Source organism: Motacilla alba, chromosome 3 (genome assembly GCF_015832195.1).
Source record: "Motacilla alba alba isolate MOTALB_02 chromosome 3, Motacilla_alba_V1.0_pri, whole genome shotgun sequence".
NCBI lineage: Eukaryota > Metazoa > Chordata > Aves > Passeriformes > Motacillidae > Motacilla > Motacilla alba.
In genome coordinates this window covers 19259196-19274083 of record NC_052018.1, presented here as the reverse complement: position 1 = coordinate 19274083, position 14888 = coordinate 19259196, and the positions used below count along the sequence as shown (strand labels likewise).

Sequence of the window (14888 nt, the reverse complement as noted above, 5' to 3'; positions counted from 1 at the left end):
GCACAACTGGCTCTCTGCCAACTACCACAATGCAGGGCAATTGCAAACAAGCTACCTAAAGCCCAGCCTTGTCTTTGCCTTGAAAGGGACTGGGTTGTTCAAAGTTGCTCAGCTGGGACAGGACCTGCGCTCAACTAGGGAAGCTGTTTGCTCAGCCTCACGCTATGATTACTCCACATGGTTTGCAAGTCAAAGCAAAGATATGAGAGATTTAGTGCTTGCTAACATGCTCATGTAGACATACAGAAACTATTTTATGGAATATTCCATACTAGGAAAAAGAAAAACAAACCACAGAGCAAAACTTGTAAGTCCACTGGGTAATGCAGCAAAACACACTTTGAGGATATAATTGACAGCATATTAAAATATCCTGGCTACCGGGGCAGTTTAATTCTAGAACTACCCCCAGAAAACTTATCTTCTTTATAATAACACACCTGTTTAAATGATCATTCATTATGGAGTTCTTTGCTTATTATAATTATTCATTCAAATAAATGTTTGTGGTTATTCTGATTGCCACCTCCACTTCTGAAATCAAGTTGTGAGCAAAACTCACCTGTGAACCTTTTGGGTGAAATGAACTTCAGTACTAATTTAAAATAAAAGGCTCAGGTTCTCTCTAGAAGTTCAAGTGGGATGTAACGTCTTATGATGGATTAGATTTTGGCTTTCTGATGCCAGTTGCTAATCCTTAATTACCTCTCACACTGTAGGCACTAACTTTGCCTTTGCTAATCCTTAATTACCTCTCACATTGTAGGCACTAACTTTGCCTCTGCTCTCTAAATGGCTGGGTCTAGGGCATTTCCAGTGCTTAGAAGCTGGCTAGCTCAATTAACATATTAACTTTTTTTTTTTTTAAAGCAGGGAAGATGTTTCATAGAGTCATAGAAATATTGATTATAAGGGACCTCTTATCCAGACGAAGCTTCTGCTAGTAGTAGAGCTGTTTCCAGCACTAGATACCTGTATACCTGGTCCAGCAGGCTTGAAAACCTGCAAAGCCTGAGACTCCTCCACCTTTCTGGATTAGTTATTTCAGTGCTGCACTGGTCTTCTGGTGAGAAACTGTTTCCTAATATCTAACCTGAACTTCCATTAATGGCCATTCCCCTTGTTATACAGTCTGGCACTGTGAAGGAGTATTTGGCTTCATAGTCTCTCCTTGGGATATTCAAAGGTTTTGCAACAACGACAACAAAAAAATCTCTGACTAGGAAACTGTCACATTTCTCAATTGTTCTCAGTGCTAAAGTGCTAAATAACACCTTTCATTTGGCTCTGTATTTCTAAATAAAATGAAATAAGGACAAAAATTACTATTAAAAATTGGACAATTGGGCAATTTAAATGAAAACAGATTTATTTTACTATTCAAGTTTCCCTAAAAGCCAGGTTTCTTGGGATTCTGTAGGTCTAAAAAGCAAGATCTGGTTGCAAACAGAATTTCCAATATCACAAAAAGTTGCCTATTTTTGTTTTTATTAACTAGTATCCATAGGCTTTAATGCCAGTTTTTGGTAAAACTGGCCTTAGGTGTTTCACTATTATGAATCCTAGCCAACCAGTTCTCACACATCACATTTTATGTATTGCTAGTACTATATATTTATTGCATATATATTCAATATTCTTGCACATGCATCTAATCAGAGAACCAAACCAAACAGGGTGGCTCTTACAATACATCAGCCTTCAAAGAATTGTAAGTTTTTCTGGTAAACAATTAATCAAGAATTATCTATTCAGCTCTAATAATGAGTAACAAGCTGCTTTCACTAGCAAATGTGACAGTACACCACAAAGCTTGTTGTCTTTGGTCTTATAAATACTTTATAGTTTGCGGTCAGTGTTAAAGTTTTCAGAAGTTACAATAAATACTCAATTATAAACATCAAAAAGAATATAATGAGTAAAAGTATTTCCTCTAGATTGTCAGTGTAGTTTTTTGGCTATGTCTCAAGTCTCAAAAGCTCTCCTAAAACTCTATCATTATTTCCAAATGCTTCAATCTTATGTTTCAAGTCTATCCACACATACATCTACAGACATTAGCTGTATGTACTCCAGCTGGACTTCACGAGTTTGACTGGAATCCAATACCTAAAAGGCAGAAATTAAACCTCACACTTTTTTTTGCTAGTTATAAAAAGCAACAAGAGCTGTATTTCTCATTACATCATGTCAGTGTTAAACAAAGCAATTAGCTTAGTTTGACACTCATTTATAAAGTAGCAAATAATTCTTTGAATACTATTGCGGTACATGCAGAAACCTTGGTTTGTAAGGTATACAAATCCTTCTTGTTATGTCATATTTTCTCCTTGCCAAGGCACGCTGATATTAAATGGTTTTTCTTAAAGAAAGAGGAACAAAACACTGCTTATTTTTACCACACAACAGAAAAGTCTGTTCTGCTATGAGACAATGATCCTAATAAATAAACACACAGAGAACTAACAAACAGGATACATTATGCACTTCCATTATACTAAGTTTGACCCGCAGAAGAATCAGAATCTGAACTTTTTCCTAATATGTCAGTGTGAGAAAAAACACTCCACTTGGAGAGCTCAGAGTTATATAGTGAACAATGTGCAAACCAAGGAAGGAATTTGTTAAAGCTTTGCGAAGTCAAATACTTCACTGATTTCAATGTAATGGTTCTGCAGTTGGGACCAAGCCTCAGAAAATTAATGTCTCCTGAAGTATAATGACTTAAAAAGGCAAATACACGTTAAAACAGAAAAAGAAGGAAAGAATACTGACTTGTTCCATTCAGGTCAACCATTAGACCATCTTGTACATGATCTTGAATAAGCTGTAAGGTCCTTTCAAATATTTCCCCAGCTCTCGCTTGCTCAACAGTGTATGGGTCCCTTGGGTATCGAAATAAGGCTAGCAAATCATTTGGAGAACGAGGACGACTGATAGATAATTTAGAAAGAAATAGTAAGTGTACACAGGAGTCACAAAACAACAACACTATATAAATCATATAAATGTTCAGCAACATGATTAGTACATACCTTGGTTACTCATCTCAAAATGGAAGGCAAACCAAGAAAAAAAAATTCAATAAAATAATAAAAATTTAAATATATAGTAGTAATTAAATATTTAGAAGCATTTTAATATACATTATCTCAGCAGAAGAACTGCTGCAGTGAACAGAGATCTCAGCAGGAGTGCATGAACAATAAGAATCCTTACATGTTAAACTGTTAGTATTCTCAGAAACAACCAGACACTAACAATGTCTTTTAAGTAACAAAATGGTTTCTTGTTTAATAAATCTCCCATTTTTTTCTAGTACATACAAAATTAACTCTGACTTCTCAATTAACAAAAAAAAAAAAAAGGAGATACCTGTCAAACAGATGTGTACGTGTTGAATTTATTGCTCTGTCAACAGTTGCAATTGCTTCCACAATTGACGTTTGTACAAAAGGATCTCCATTTCGGCTGACATTAGGAACTACAGAAAAAGGAATTCACATGTTATTGCAAAAATGGCCACACACAAAAAGATACTTCTATAAAACAGAGTCTAGACACGACATCATTTCGGTTCTACAAAGTAAACCCTTGTTCTTTAAATGTTAGTTCATCCAAATATAAAATTCTTAACCATTTTGGAATTCCATCAAGGCATATTAAAGTAGCAAAAATTAATTTAAAACAGAAGTTAACCTAAGCTTAAAAGTCATCTAGCTTATAACTCAAAACCAAGATAAAGAAAAATGCATACAGTGTTTAGCTGTCCTTTAATTAGACTACAATTTCAAATGCAGATGACCAAATCAAAAATTAATTATTAAGGCTTTCTTCCTGGTTTATTATCAGGTTTCAGGTGTTGGTCTCAAAAGCCTGATCTATAACCACTGAAATCAATGCAGATTTCCCCTTTGATTTCAGCTAGTTCTGAATTAGTGTTGAATTCAATGAAAGAACTTAAAGGACTTACAGGGATGTGCTGCATGTGGTACATAATGAACATAATTTACATAATTGAATGAACATAACATTGTTCTTCTCCTGGTCTCAGTATAATAAGCAACACAGATTAATTTTAAAGGGCAGTAAATATTTTTTTTTTAATTTAGATCACTACTTTGTTTCCTACATTACAATTATCCATTTACAATTTTTTGTTTCCTACTACAATTATTTTTTAAAGATATTTTTTTTCCATTAAAACTCACATGCTTAAATGCTATTTAACAACCATATACAACACTGGAAACTCAACAATGCACAGGCCTCTTCAAACAGTGTTTTGTTGCAGCTGGATGTTTGTACAAACTATGTAGGACTAATAACGTTCCTTTCAGTCTAAACTAAGAACTACCAGATCCAGGGGCAACAGCTAACAATTTCCAGAGTGTGTTTAGATTGGAGAAGTCACACAGGAAGAAGGGTAAAGTAGGGAAAAAGTCCAAAGCAAATATACTGGTATGAAATCAGCAGATGTACAAAATCATCTGACATAAAAACTGTTGTTTATAAGCTTTTCATTATTTCCTTTTTTTTTTTTTTTTTGCCTAGGCAACTTTTCATTATTCCTTCCTAAGTGGCAGCTTAAATTGTCTCTACATGAGTTTCATAGTCTAGACCCACTTAATCAAACTTAACCATCTATAGTATCAAATAAAACAGTCCCTGGAACTCTATAGTTGCAGATGAAGCCCCTTTCTGTGCCCTGAGGCCAGTCGCAGGCTTTTGGCAATATATTCCCAGCATCCAAAATCATCTGACCCTGTCCACACTGCCTGAGGGCAGTAGTCCCTGATCCGTCCTAATTACCAACTATACTTGCTTGACAGCTTCATTTTCAATAGCAACCACACAGAATCACTATCAGATAAGCTACTTTATTATTATTCTTATTATTTTAGGAAGAAATGTCATTTACAGGTTTAAATTTTAAATTTTAGTTGTTTCAGCATGTTTGTGTGCCTTGAATGGCGTGAACAGTGCAAAACTGCAGTCTGTAGAAATCCAGTGGCTGGTTGCCCTCTTTAGTGCTGCCTATATTAGACGTAAACTTGGTGTTTACTTCCAGGGCTATCTTTCTGATTAATGGTATACGTGGGCTGAATTATAAACCTCGGTCACATGTTAAGTATTCTGTACTTGATTTTTGTTTAGATTATTTATTGCTAGCAGTTCTTTTTTTAGACTGATAAATTTTAGAAGTTAAAGCTCCTTGTAAGAGTCTCCCACTATACTTTTTTTTTTAATTTGGGCAGGGAGGGGGAATGACCCCTACAAAACAATGGAAAAGGACAGAAGAAAATGGCTAAAGGAAAGCATCTTTAAAATATTATCCAACAGTCAGCAAAACCTGTTCCCAGCTTCTATACACTTGCCTTTATTTGTTCTCGATCTTAGGAAAGTGTTTTGGTTTAGAAACATTTATAAAACATTGCCCTCTTTAAAACAAATGATGCCATGCAAGTTTTTAGGCATTTCTGGTTATGCCATTATATATATTATCTACACAGCAATTAACCAATACTTATAATCGGTCCACTTGTCCTCCTTGATCCTCTGACAGCACCAGTTTTTAAAGTAGCCACAGCAAAACAGCATCTCATATCCCACTAGTTTGAAGGAGAAATTTCATTTATGGTATCAGATGGAATGCAGATTAATTAAGTATATTTTCACTAATTTTAGGTTTATTTATGCTACAGTTGAGAAGAAATTACCCACATTACAACTATTTACTGAAAATCAGCTAATAAGTAGTTTTGTTGTTTGCTGATTTCAGCAGATGAAAATTATTAATTTACACCTGTACTAAGTGAATGAAACTCATTTCCACTGGGGTGCTATTTCAACTCATGGTTTCATTTTTCAGCACACTTAGTGACTTAATTAACTTAAAATTAGCTAATCTTTCCTAAACAAAAATGGTTTTTTGCTATATATCTCCAGAGTAGCCAGATTAACTGATTTTCATAGACTTTTTTTCTTTTTCTACTTCATACATGTAGATGGAAACTTATTACTGAATGATTCATAGCCCTAAAATTTTTCTCTCCTGAATAATCTTTACACATTAAAAATATTTTTCATAGAAGAAAGTACAGATTAAAAGTCTACCAAAAGCAACCTAATACAGGTAACATCATAGTTTTATTGATACCATGGCAAACAACACATTAGAAAAATCACTGATACATGCTTATCCATTTAGTAAACAAAATACAGAACATCCCAAATAACACTGGGAAACAATATTGAAGATATCTTTACAATAATCTTCAAAATACCAAAAAAATCACTGTTCTATACTAATTTTTTGAAGATATAAAAATATTGTCTTATATTTCCTACTGAGAGACAGAAACCATACCATTTTCTTTTATTTTCCATCAAAATTAAACTGAAAAATCAGTTTAATTAATAACTTAATTAGTCAATAGTTCAGAAAAGCACTGTGGTCAATCTTTATAGCAAATTTATTTCCTTTGCTTCTTTTGCTGCTTTATTGCCATTTATTACACAGTAATAATTGATAACTATTATTTGCCATTATTACTTTCAAATAATTAGAACCAGATCAAATATTCTCCTTTTCTTTTTGTTTTCTCTTTTAGTTTCCTGAGGTCTGTATGACTTCCCTGAACTATTTTGCAATAGTTGCAGACTAATTTTCAATGATGTGCTGTAAGTGTCTCTTCGAAGATGCCAAAAGACATTTGTCAAGTTATTTATAAAATTTAGACTGGGTATTTGACTAACAAATTCTAAAAGCTCTAAATAATATCTCAGGAAGAAAGTTGAAAGATTAACTTGAGCCCAAAGCATAGTTGGTTTTGGAGCTTAACACCTAGAGATATTCCTATTATGACATCACCATCTTACTAAAATATGGGGAAAAAGAGAAAGAATCATGGGAGGAAAATAAGACACATGAATAAAATAATAAATTTAGTATTTCAACAACTTTTTTTCATCTTACATGTCAGACAATTAGAACAATAATAATCTAAGCACTCAGTCATGTATCTTACCATTTACACTAAGCACCATACTAACAGAGGAGTACCCTATGGTGTTGCGGGCAACGCACTCATAGCGACCTTCATCGGCCGTGCCAACATCGCGAATGGTGAGGAATCCCTCTGGACTCACGTGAAATTTTCCACTCTCAGTTACCTGTACTCCATCCTGCAAGAAAGTCCAAAGTCGACTTCTTCAAAACACACTTGTTTTTATACATTATTTTTTGTCATCTTTTTTCTCTTTTGCTTTTTTTTTTATATTTCTATTTTGTATGCCAAGTTCACAGTCAGATAGATTTAGATAAGCTTACATAGAAAAATCACACATACTTCTAAATTGTACAGTGTATTTTTTTACTTTGAAAATTACTCATTATTTCAAATCAAAGTGTTTTAATAGGCTTTCACCACATAAGATCTATGACCCAAAAATAAGATAACACCACTTGAGAACATACATATTTTATTTTTCTCAAAATTAACCAACTGAACTAGATTTCAAGAGCTTTACGTATATCAGTTCTTCATGTGTTACACATTGAGAAGCTATTTAAGGTTCATTAGAGTAAATTTCTAATATTCACTAATTGAAGAGAAGAATATCATCAGAAAAATTGAATATCAATATTAGCAACTCATTAATTCACTGGTAACTCTGCTGTTGTGGTGTGATGTCGTGGTAAATATCAATACTCTGCTAATACTCTATAGTTTGATATAGCAATTATTACATGAATGGAAATCAAAGCCACAAAGAGGTTACCAGAAAGTTACCAAAATCTGTCCTGGCTGGTCTCAACCTAGCAGTAGCAAATGGCTCCAATACACCATTTCTTATTGTTTTATATCAATATAATTGAAAGTGTGAATATTAGTACGCTATTCACACAGAACTGTCATTAAATACAGACCCTTTAAGGTATACATTATGAATTTTAGCTGGTCTACATAATAATTTGCATAACTACATATGTGAATTTATCTATATGAAATTCAAGTTTAGTATCTATATACATGCTCTGTATTAAATACTTACTGATTGGACTTCAGGTAATGTTTTCAGACACCATAGGAAGCAATAATTTGACAATGTGCACTTCCAATAATTAATTATGAAGAGATGGAAAGGCCACTGCCTTTCTGCAATAACTGAATATGTAGTACCTTATTCCATGTGATGACTGGCTCCGGCTCTCCTTGAGCACTGCAAGGGATCTGCACGTTTGTGCCAACCTCCACTGTCATGTCACTGGGAACACTGGCAAATACAGGAGTCACTAAAAAAGCCAAAAGATACACTGATAAATTATTAAATACAACTTGTGCAAAAGACAATCAAAAAATAGGTCAACACTCTGTTTTTATTAGTTACTGAACATTTCTTAATCTATTACACAATTCTATCTGCAGGCTTTCAGTTGCTTGTAACTTCATTTCAGGGATTAAATTCTCTTTGAAGAAATTAACTTCCCATGGATGAATATTCTTTGCTGGATAAAAACTGTCTGGATGGTCAGGCCCAGAGATAGTAGTGAATGGAGTTACATCCAGTTGGTGGCCAGTAGCAAGAGGTGTACCCCAGGGCTCAGTACTGGGGCCAGCCCTGTTTAATATTTTCATCAATAACCTGGCTGAGGGGATCAAGTGACCTAAGCAAGGTCATAGACAACACCAAGTTGGGCAGGAGTGTTGATCTGTTGGAGAGTAGAAAGACACTACAGAGGGAGCTGGACAGGCTGAATAAATGGGCTGAGGCCAATTGCATGATGCACAGCAAGGCCACGAGCCAGGTACTGCCCTTGGATCACAACAACCCCTGCAGTGCCACAGGCTGGGGACAGAGTGGCTGGAAAGCTGCCCCATGGAAAAGAACCTGAGGGTGCTGGTTGACAGCAGCTGAACATAAGCCAGTGTGTGCCCAGGTGGCCAAGAAGGCCAATGGCATCCTGGCCTGAATCAGGAATAGTGTGGCCAGCATGATCAGGGCAGTGATTGTCCCCCCCACCCATGATTGTACTCAGCACTGGTGATGCCCCATCTCAAATCCTGTGTCCAGCTGTGGGCCCCTCACTAAATAACAGACATTGTGGCGATGGAGTATGTCCAGAGAAGGGCTGGTAACAAGCGACAGGACAAGACATAATGCCCTTCAGTCACGCCAGAGGAGGTTTAGATTAGATATAGGGAAAAATTTTTGCATAGAAAGGGTTGTCAAGCACTGGGACAGACTGTCCTGGGAAGCTGTAGAGGAACCGTCCCTGGAAGTGTTCAAAAAATGTGTGGATATGGCACTTAAAAGACACGGTTTAATGGTGAACATGGTGGTAGTGTTACATGGACAGCTGGACTTGAAGAAAGGTCTTTTCCAACCTTAATGACCTTATTTCTAATGTCTGCTTCAGGATGATTTTAAAGTACTCTTAACTTCTAACATAAAAGGCTAGTAGTTGTCAAAACCACTTAAGCTCAATGAATTTAGAGCTCTGAAAAATATTTCTGTTAATAGCTAAACCTGTACAAAGTTATCAGAATGAATATTGCATTGTCATCTTTTTTTTTTTTTAATTTTTTTAAGTAGTGACAACTGCAATTTCTTATATGACAAAAGCAAAACCTTCCACAACTCATTCAAGTGAGTCTCTCAGCCTGACTTGCTGAGGCACTGAGTCTTGACAGAGCTCCTACCTCCATGACACCTATGAGCCCCAGCCCTTAAAACACCAATCACCTTCAACTCTAAGGACAGAGTACACTGTTATCTAAATCCACTGTGAATAAAATTAATGTGTTTTTAAACTGTAATTTTCTTCAAATCCAACCTGATGCCTTGGCTCTCAGATACCATCATAAGAAGCACATACAAGATTATGAGGACATTAAGAATTCAATTTCTGCTGTAACAGATACTGCTATACTGATGTCATGATACTGATACTTAGGGGGGAGTGGGAGAGGGTAGAGAGCTGTGCTTTTATAGAGAAGTATTTGGCTCCACTGCAGTCATTTATACTACCAACCAAATCTGGCTCTACTGTTAAACTGTACATAAATGCCTGTAAAGGACCGGAGACCAGTTCAAATAAGGCCTCCAGAGGCAGGTGTCCAGCACTGGGAGGTAAGAGAGTCTGGCTCTGTGGATGTGAGCTGAGTCATGCCAGCAAACAGACCTGGACCATTAATCTGTGTTTATTAACACTGATTTAACCACAGTGACCAATGACTAAACATTCCTCAGATGAACAGTCCTTTTGTTAGAAGCCCAAAAGAACAAAATTTCTCTTCTTGCACAATTGAAAACAGCATTGCAAATAATCTGTGGAGAGCTCCAATTCCATGCTACATATTCAGCCTTTAATCTTGCATTTACTATCTTTAATCTTGTATTTACTATCTGACTGAATTTTGCAACCCAAGTTGCACAAAAATTGATTTATTAAACTTTACTCAAGTCCAGTGAAATTTAACACAGCTGGAAAGCGATACAACTTTTTTAAACTGATACTTGTTTTATATAATTTTAATCAACATTTTACATTGGTTAAAAAAAATCTCAATTTTGATGAATCCATCTCCTAATACTACTCTTAATTAAGAAAAATCAATAGAATTTTTTTTCTGACAAACTTCTAAGCTCATTTGAGCCCCTTTTACTAATATACAGTTTTAAGTAAGGTCAATAAAAAGAAATGTTTTGAATTACATGTTTTATCTCCTTGAATTCAGTTAAACATCAAAGTAACTAAATAAATTATGAATGGTAATATGATTATAATTTATCCTAGAAGTAACTTACTTAGAATTCAATTAAAAAAAAAGCATAAAAATGGAGTTTGGGTTGGAGGTTTAGGACTTTCTTTTGTCCCAGTTTATTTTCAGTACAAAGAATGACTTTTCTTTGTGAAGTTCATTCTGCTTTTGTAAAAGAAAGTGTTCTCTTTCTGGACATGAAACATTATGTTGATAACACCATTTAACTAACATCATAGAGCCTTATCAGAAACTAGACTTTACACAAAATAAAATATTTTCCAATGCATAGGAATACTGTCATCCTCAAAGCAAACCTTCACTTACAAAAAAAAAAAAAAAATCAGATAAACCTCTTTCTCAGAAGACAGACTGTTCTAAAGGACTGATGCCCTGCACAAATACTGGTAAATGTCCAGACATGTTATTTGCTGGAAACCAGCTGGGATCGACAAGGACATATACTCAGAAACAATCACACATGGTACTGTGTATTTTAGTGTAAGCTTAAATATTTCTCTTTTTTCTTGGTTTTCTTCCCAGCAGCTGAACATGGGCTGTACCTCTAGGCTGTACAGTCAGGTACACAACGATCCGCTGGGATCCAATGATGTTGACAGCTTGGCATTCATACTGTCCCTGGTCATGCAGAGCAACCCTGGAAATTCTCAGCGTTCCGGAGGACAGAACTAAGTGTCTTCTGTCAACCGACAACTGGCCTCCTGAAACACACAACAACATCATTTGCCCTTTATAGCAACAAAGTCCCTTTGTGCCAGAAAAAGGGAAACTCAGGTTTTAAATTCGATAAAACATTGGGAAATATTAAGGTTTATTAAAAAAAAAACCCAAAACCAAAACAAACATGAAAAAAAGTTTGAAACCTTTACTTCTAAGAAGATAAACATGAAAAGTAAGCACATTATACATATGCACACAATCATAATTCTTATCTCTTCTCTGTTTGTGGTAGAAATAAATATTTTCCTTTAAGGAGCATGCTAAAGCATCCAAATGAGAAGGTATAAAACCACCATGTTTTACTGCTCATGTCATATTATTGCCATGTGTGCAAGACACAATTTATCTTATTGGCCTAGGCCAAGATAATCTACAGAAAAATAGACACAGCCCTGAAAAAAATGGAACATAAGAAAAATGAATCATTGTCTGTACATCAGTGTCTGTACCCTATCCTTCCTTTCTGGACATTTCATTTGATTGGAGCAATCCAAGTAGAAGGAGAAACAGGGACATTATCAGCATCAAAATGATGAAAAATTTGTTAATAATCTGCTTTATGTACAATAATTTAGAATTTTCTCAGAGTTATTTAGCCCGTTAGAGTTTTTCGCTCAAATCAAACAGAATTTTTGCTTACCGATAAAACATCCACTACAGTATTTCTTCCTGCTGGATTTGGCTTAATGCCTTTAGAGCCATAATTTGATAAAATAGTCAGCACAGTGCACCCCACTGTTTCTGTCAATGCGCATTAAGTGACAGAGATGCTGGTACAGTTACAGGCTGGACTGTGCTGCTTTCTGAAGAGAGCACATCCCGCCTAATTTCAGACCTCCAGCTAAGGACAGCCATCTCCATTCCTTCTGCAGTACAACAGCAGTGATACATACTGCTACATGTAATTTGCTTCATATTTCTTAAACACTTATTATTAGAAATCTATTATGGACACATATTTTAGTGACTCTTTTTAACTTAACAATGAAAAATGCTTGGGCAGCTATCTCCTGTGGGATACCTTGCCTTTCCCAGCTAAAGGAGAAAGAGATGAACTCTGTTTCCTTCAGAGACTGAAGCATCTAAACAAATATATGCAGTTCCTTTCAGTAAAGAAGTGATTCTAATAATCTAAACTAAACTGACTAATAGGCTATCCTGGTAGTTTAAAAGTAAGAATGGAACACACTTACCTCCTTTAGTCCAGGCAATAACTGGCTGGGGATAACCTTGTGCTTCACAAGGGAAGTCAACGGTTTGTCCTTCAATCACTGTTTTGTCTTGTGGAGTGACAGTAAACTGAGGTAGAGCTACAGAAGAGGAAATAAAGCCATTTCAAAAAAACAATTGGAAAATCCATTACTAAATTATATACTATTTCCTGTGTAAGTTGAAATAGCTCATATTGGTGGGAAGAGAGATGCTAATGCAATTCTTTATATTGTGACCCCTAGAGAGAAGAGAGTTAGGGAAGCCAATTGTGCAAAAGGAACATCTCTCTCACAACCTGTCCCTGATGTCAGTGAAGGCATGTGGGATATACTGTGACAGATCCAAAATAAGAGGTGCAGTAAGACTTGTACAATCAAACATAGAGTCTTTCCTGGATTAAAAATATTATCTTCTCTTTCTCTCAAAACTTCCCAGTTAAATTGTAAAGAAGTAATGTAATCAAAATCTTCTCGAGCTGCTTGTTTTCTTCCATGAAACCAATGAGTGGAGAGTGGCCCAGATTCGGCAGAAACACTGTGCACTAACCAATTGCTCACTATGTGAGAAGTATTTGTTCAGCTCCCAAAACACAATTATCCACTGGTAATAAATGAACATACCACATGGAGAAGTTGTTCTGTATCTCTTTAGAACTCAATAAAAAGGTATTTGCAATCTTAACTGTTTGCCAACTAAAGATTTTAACATGAGAACAGAAGCAAACAAATTTAAAGGTTACTTAAAGTATTTTGGAAATAAAAGTTCCAGCACAAAAGTGTTTGCAAAAAATATTATCTATATGCACAGGAGACTTCTGATAGTTGATCTCAAATACTTTATAATCACACTATTGACAAACAATATCAAAAGTATTGCAAAAGCTAGAGTACTTTGACTTTTGCTTTGCAGAAAAGCTGTGCTAAAGCCTCAGATGGCAGAATGACAGCTTCTATCAAACTCAGCAGAAAATGTTTCCACATTCACTGAAGTGTCTACAAAAGAAAAGTGGCACAGAGCTGTATTCAAAACTCCATTTCCAGTTCTCCAGGCACAAATTTTAATCTCTAGCATTAGTGCCTGTTACAGAAAATATTTAATCATTCAAAAATCTGTTTGTTCCTCCAAGCAAACAAAACATAAGAAGTTAACATTTGAAAACATTAAACTTCTGATAATAATCACTGAAACATAATTTTCAGGGAAATAATATACAATATCTTACTCTGTGTGAAATGTATAGCAACTTCCCTGTGGACTACAATAGTGCAATTAGAAGTAAAAACTCTCATGTTTTAAGTTTGGCTCTGTCAACTCAGAAGAAAAGATAAATCCACATAATTTCAAGTACTATGTCTCTCCCAGTTTAACATTATTTACCTTGGACTATGATGTATGCAGTCGCATGGATGTTGTCTATGGTGTTAGTTGCAAAACAGGTGTACTCGCCACTGTCCTCCTGCTTTACATTTTGTATGTAAAGTCCTCCTGATGGAGTTATGGTGACACGAGGGTCATTTGGTAGAGGGGTTCTGTCGCCTTTGGTCCAGGTAATTCGTGGCTGAGGGTGCCCAGTTGCACTGCACTCCAAGGTAACACTCTCTCCAACGAGCACTTCGGTATTTTGTGGGTGAATCACGAAACTTGGCCTGGCTGTGAGAAAACAGCAATGCCTAAATGCAGCTTTTAGCTGGCACAGCTCTAATTTAGACAAATATAGTCTATAACTGGGGACACTTGGGAGCTTTAATAGTTCTAGGATGCCTCTAATCTTGGTGCAAACTCTGCCTTGCTTTAAGTCTGATCTAACTGCAGACACCAATAGATAAAAACAAAAGCTCATAACTGCTCTGAAGTTTTTTTCCTCAACTTGCATTAAAACAATTTTCAAACATTCTGCTCTCCTATGCTGATCTTTATAAAGGTCTCTTCAGAGGCATTGACATTGAGACCCAAAACACAAACAGGCTAAAAATTGCTCTAAGTGCACAAAAGCCAAAACTGATTAAGCTACATTTTAAGTAACCTTTCTCAAGTACATGAGTAATTTGCAGTGACATTTTAAGTTTACCTGATGCAGTGTGTCAAAACAAAATGTTCTCACAGCAAAGACTGTGTTTTAAAAACATTACAGTCCTGGACAGGAATTCAGTCCTTGCAAACATGAGG

General features: G+C 35.6%; 1 protein-coding gene across 2 annotated transcripts in view; it reads right to left on the bottom strand.

Annotated features, from left to right (window-relative positions):
• Nucleotides 1-14888, bottom strand: part of PXDN (peroxidasin) — a 90562-nt gene that overhangs the window by 27793 nt on the left and 47881 nt on the right. For both annotated transcript variants that reach the window (XR_005256290.1, XM_038131513.1), the window contains exons 10-16: nucleotides 14100-14372; nucleotides 12704-12820; nucleotides 11333-11491; nucleotides 8187-8299; nucleotides 7032-7188; nucleotides 3376-3484; nucleotides 2776-2933 (exon numbers count right to left, since the gene is read on the bottom strand). Coding sequence is in view for 1 of the 2 variants with exons in the window: in XM_038131513.1 (XP_037987441.1) it covers nucleotides 2776-2933; nucleotides 3376-3484; nucleotides 7032-7188; nucleotides 8187-8299; nucleotides 11333-11491; nucleotides 12704-12820; nucleotides 14100-14372 (1086 nt within the window). In the remaining variant the exon portion in view is untranslated. The remainder of the gene's footprint in view (nucleotides 1-2775; nucleotides 2934-3375; nucleotides 3485-7031; nucleotides 7189-8186; nucleotides 8300-11332; nucleotides 11492-12703; nucleotides 12821-14099; nucleotides 14373-14888) is intronic.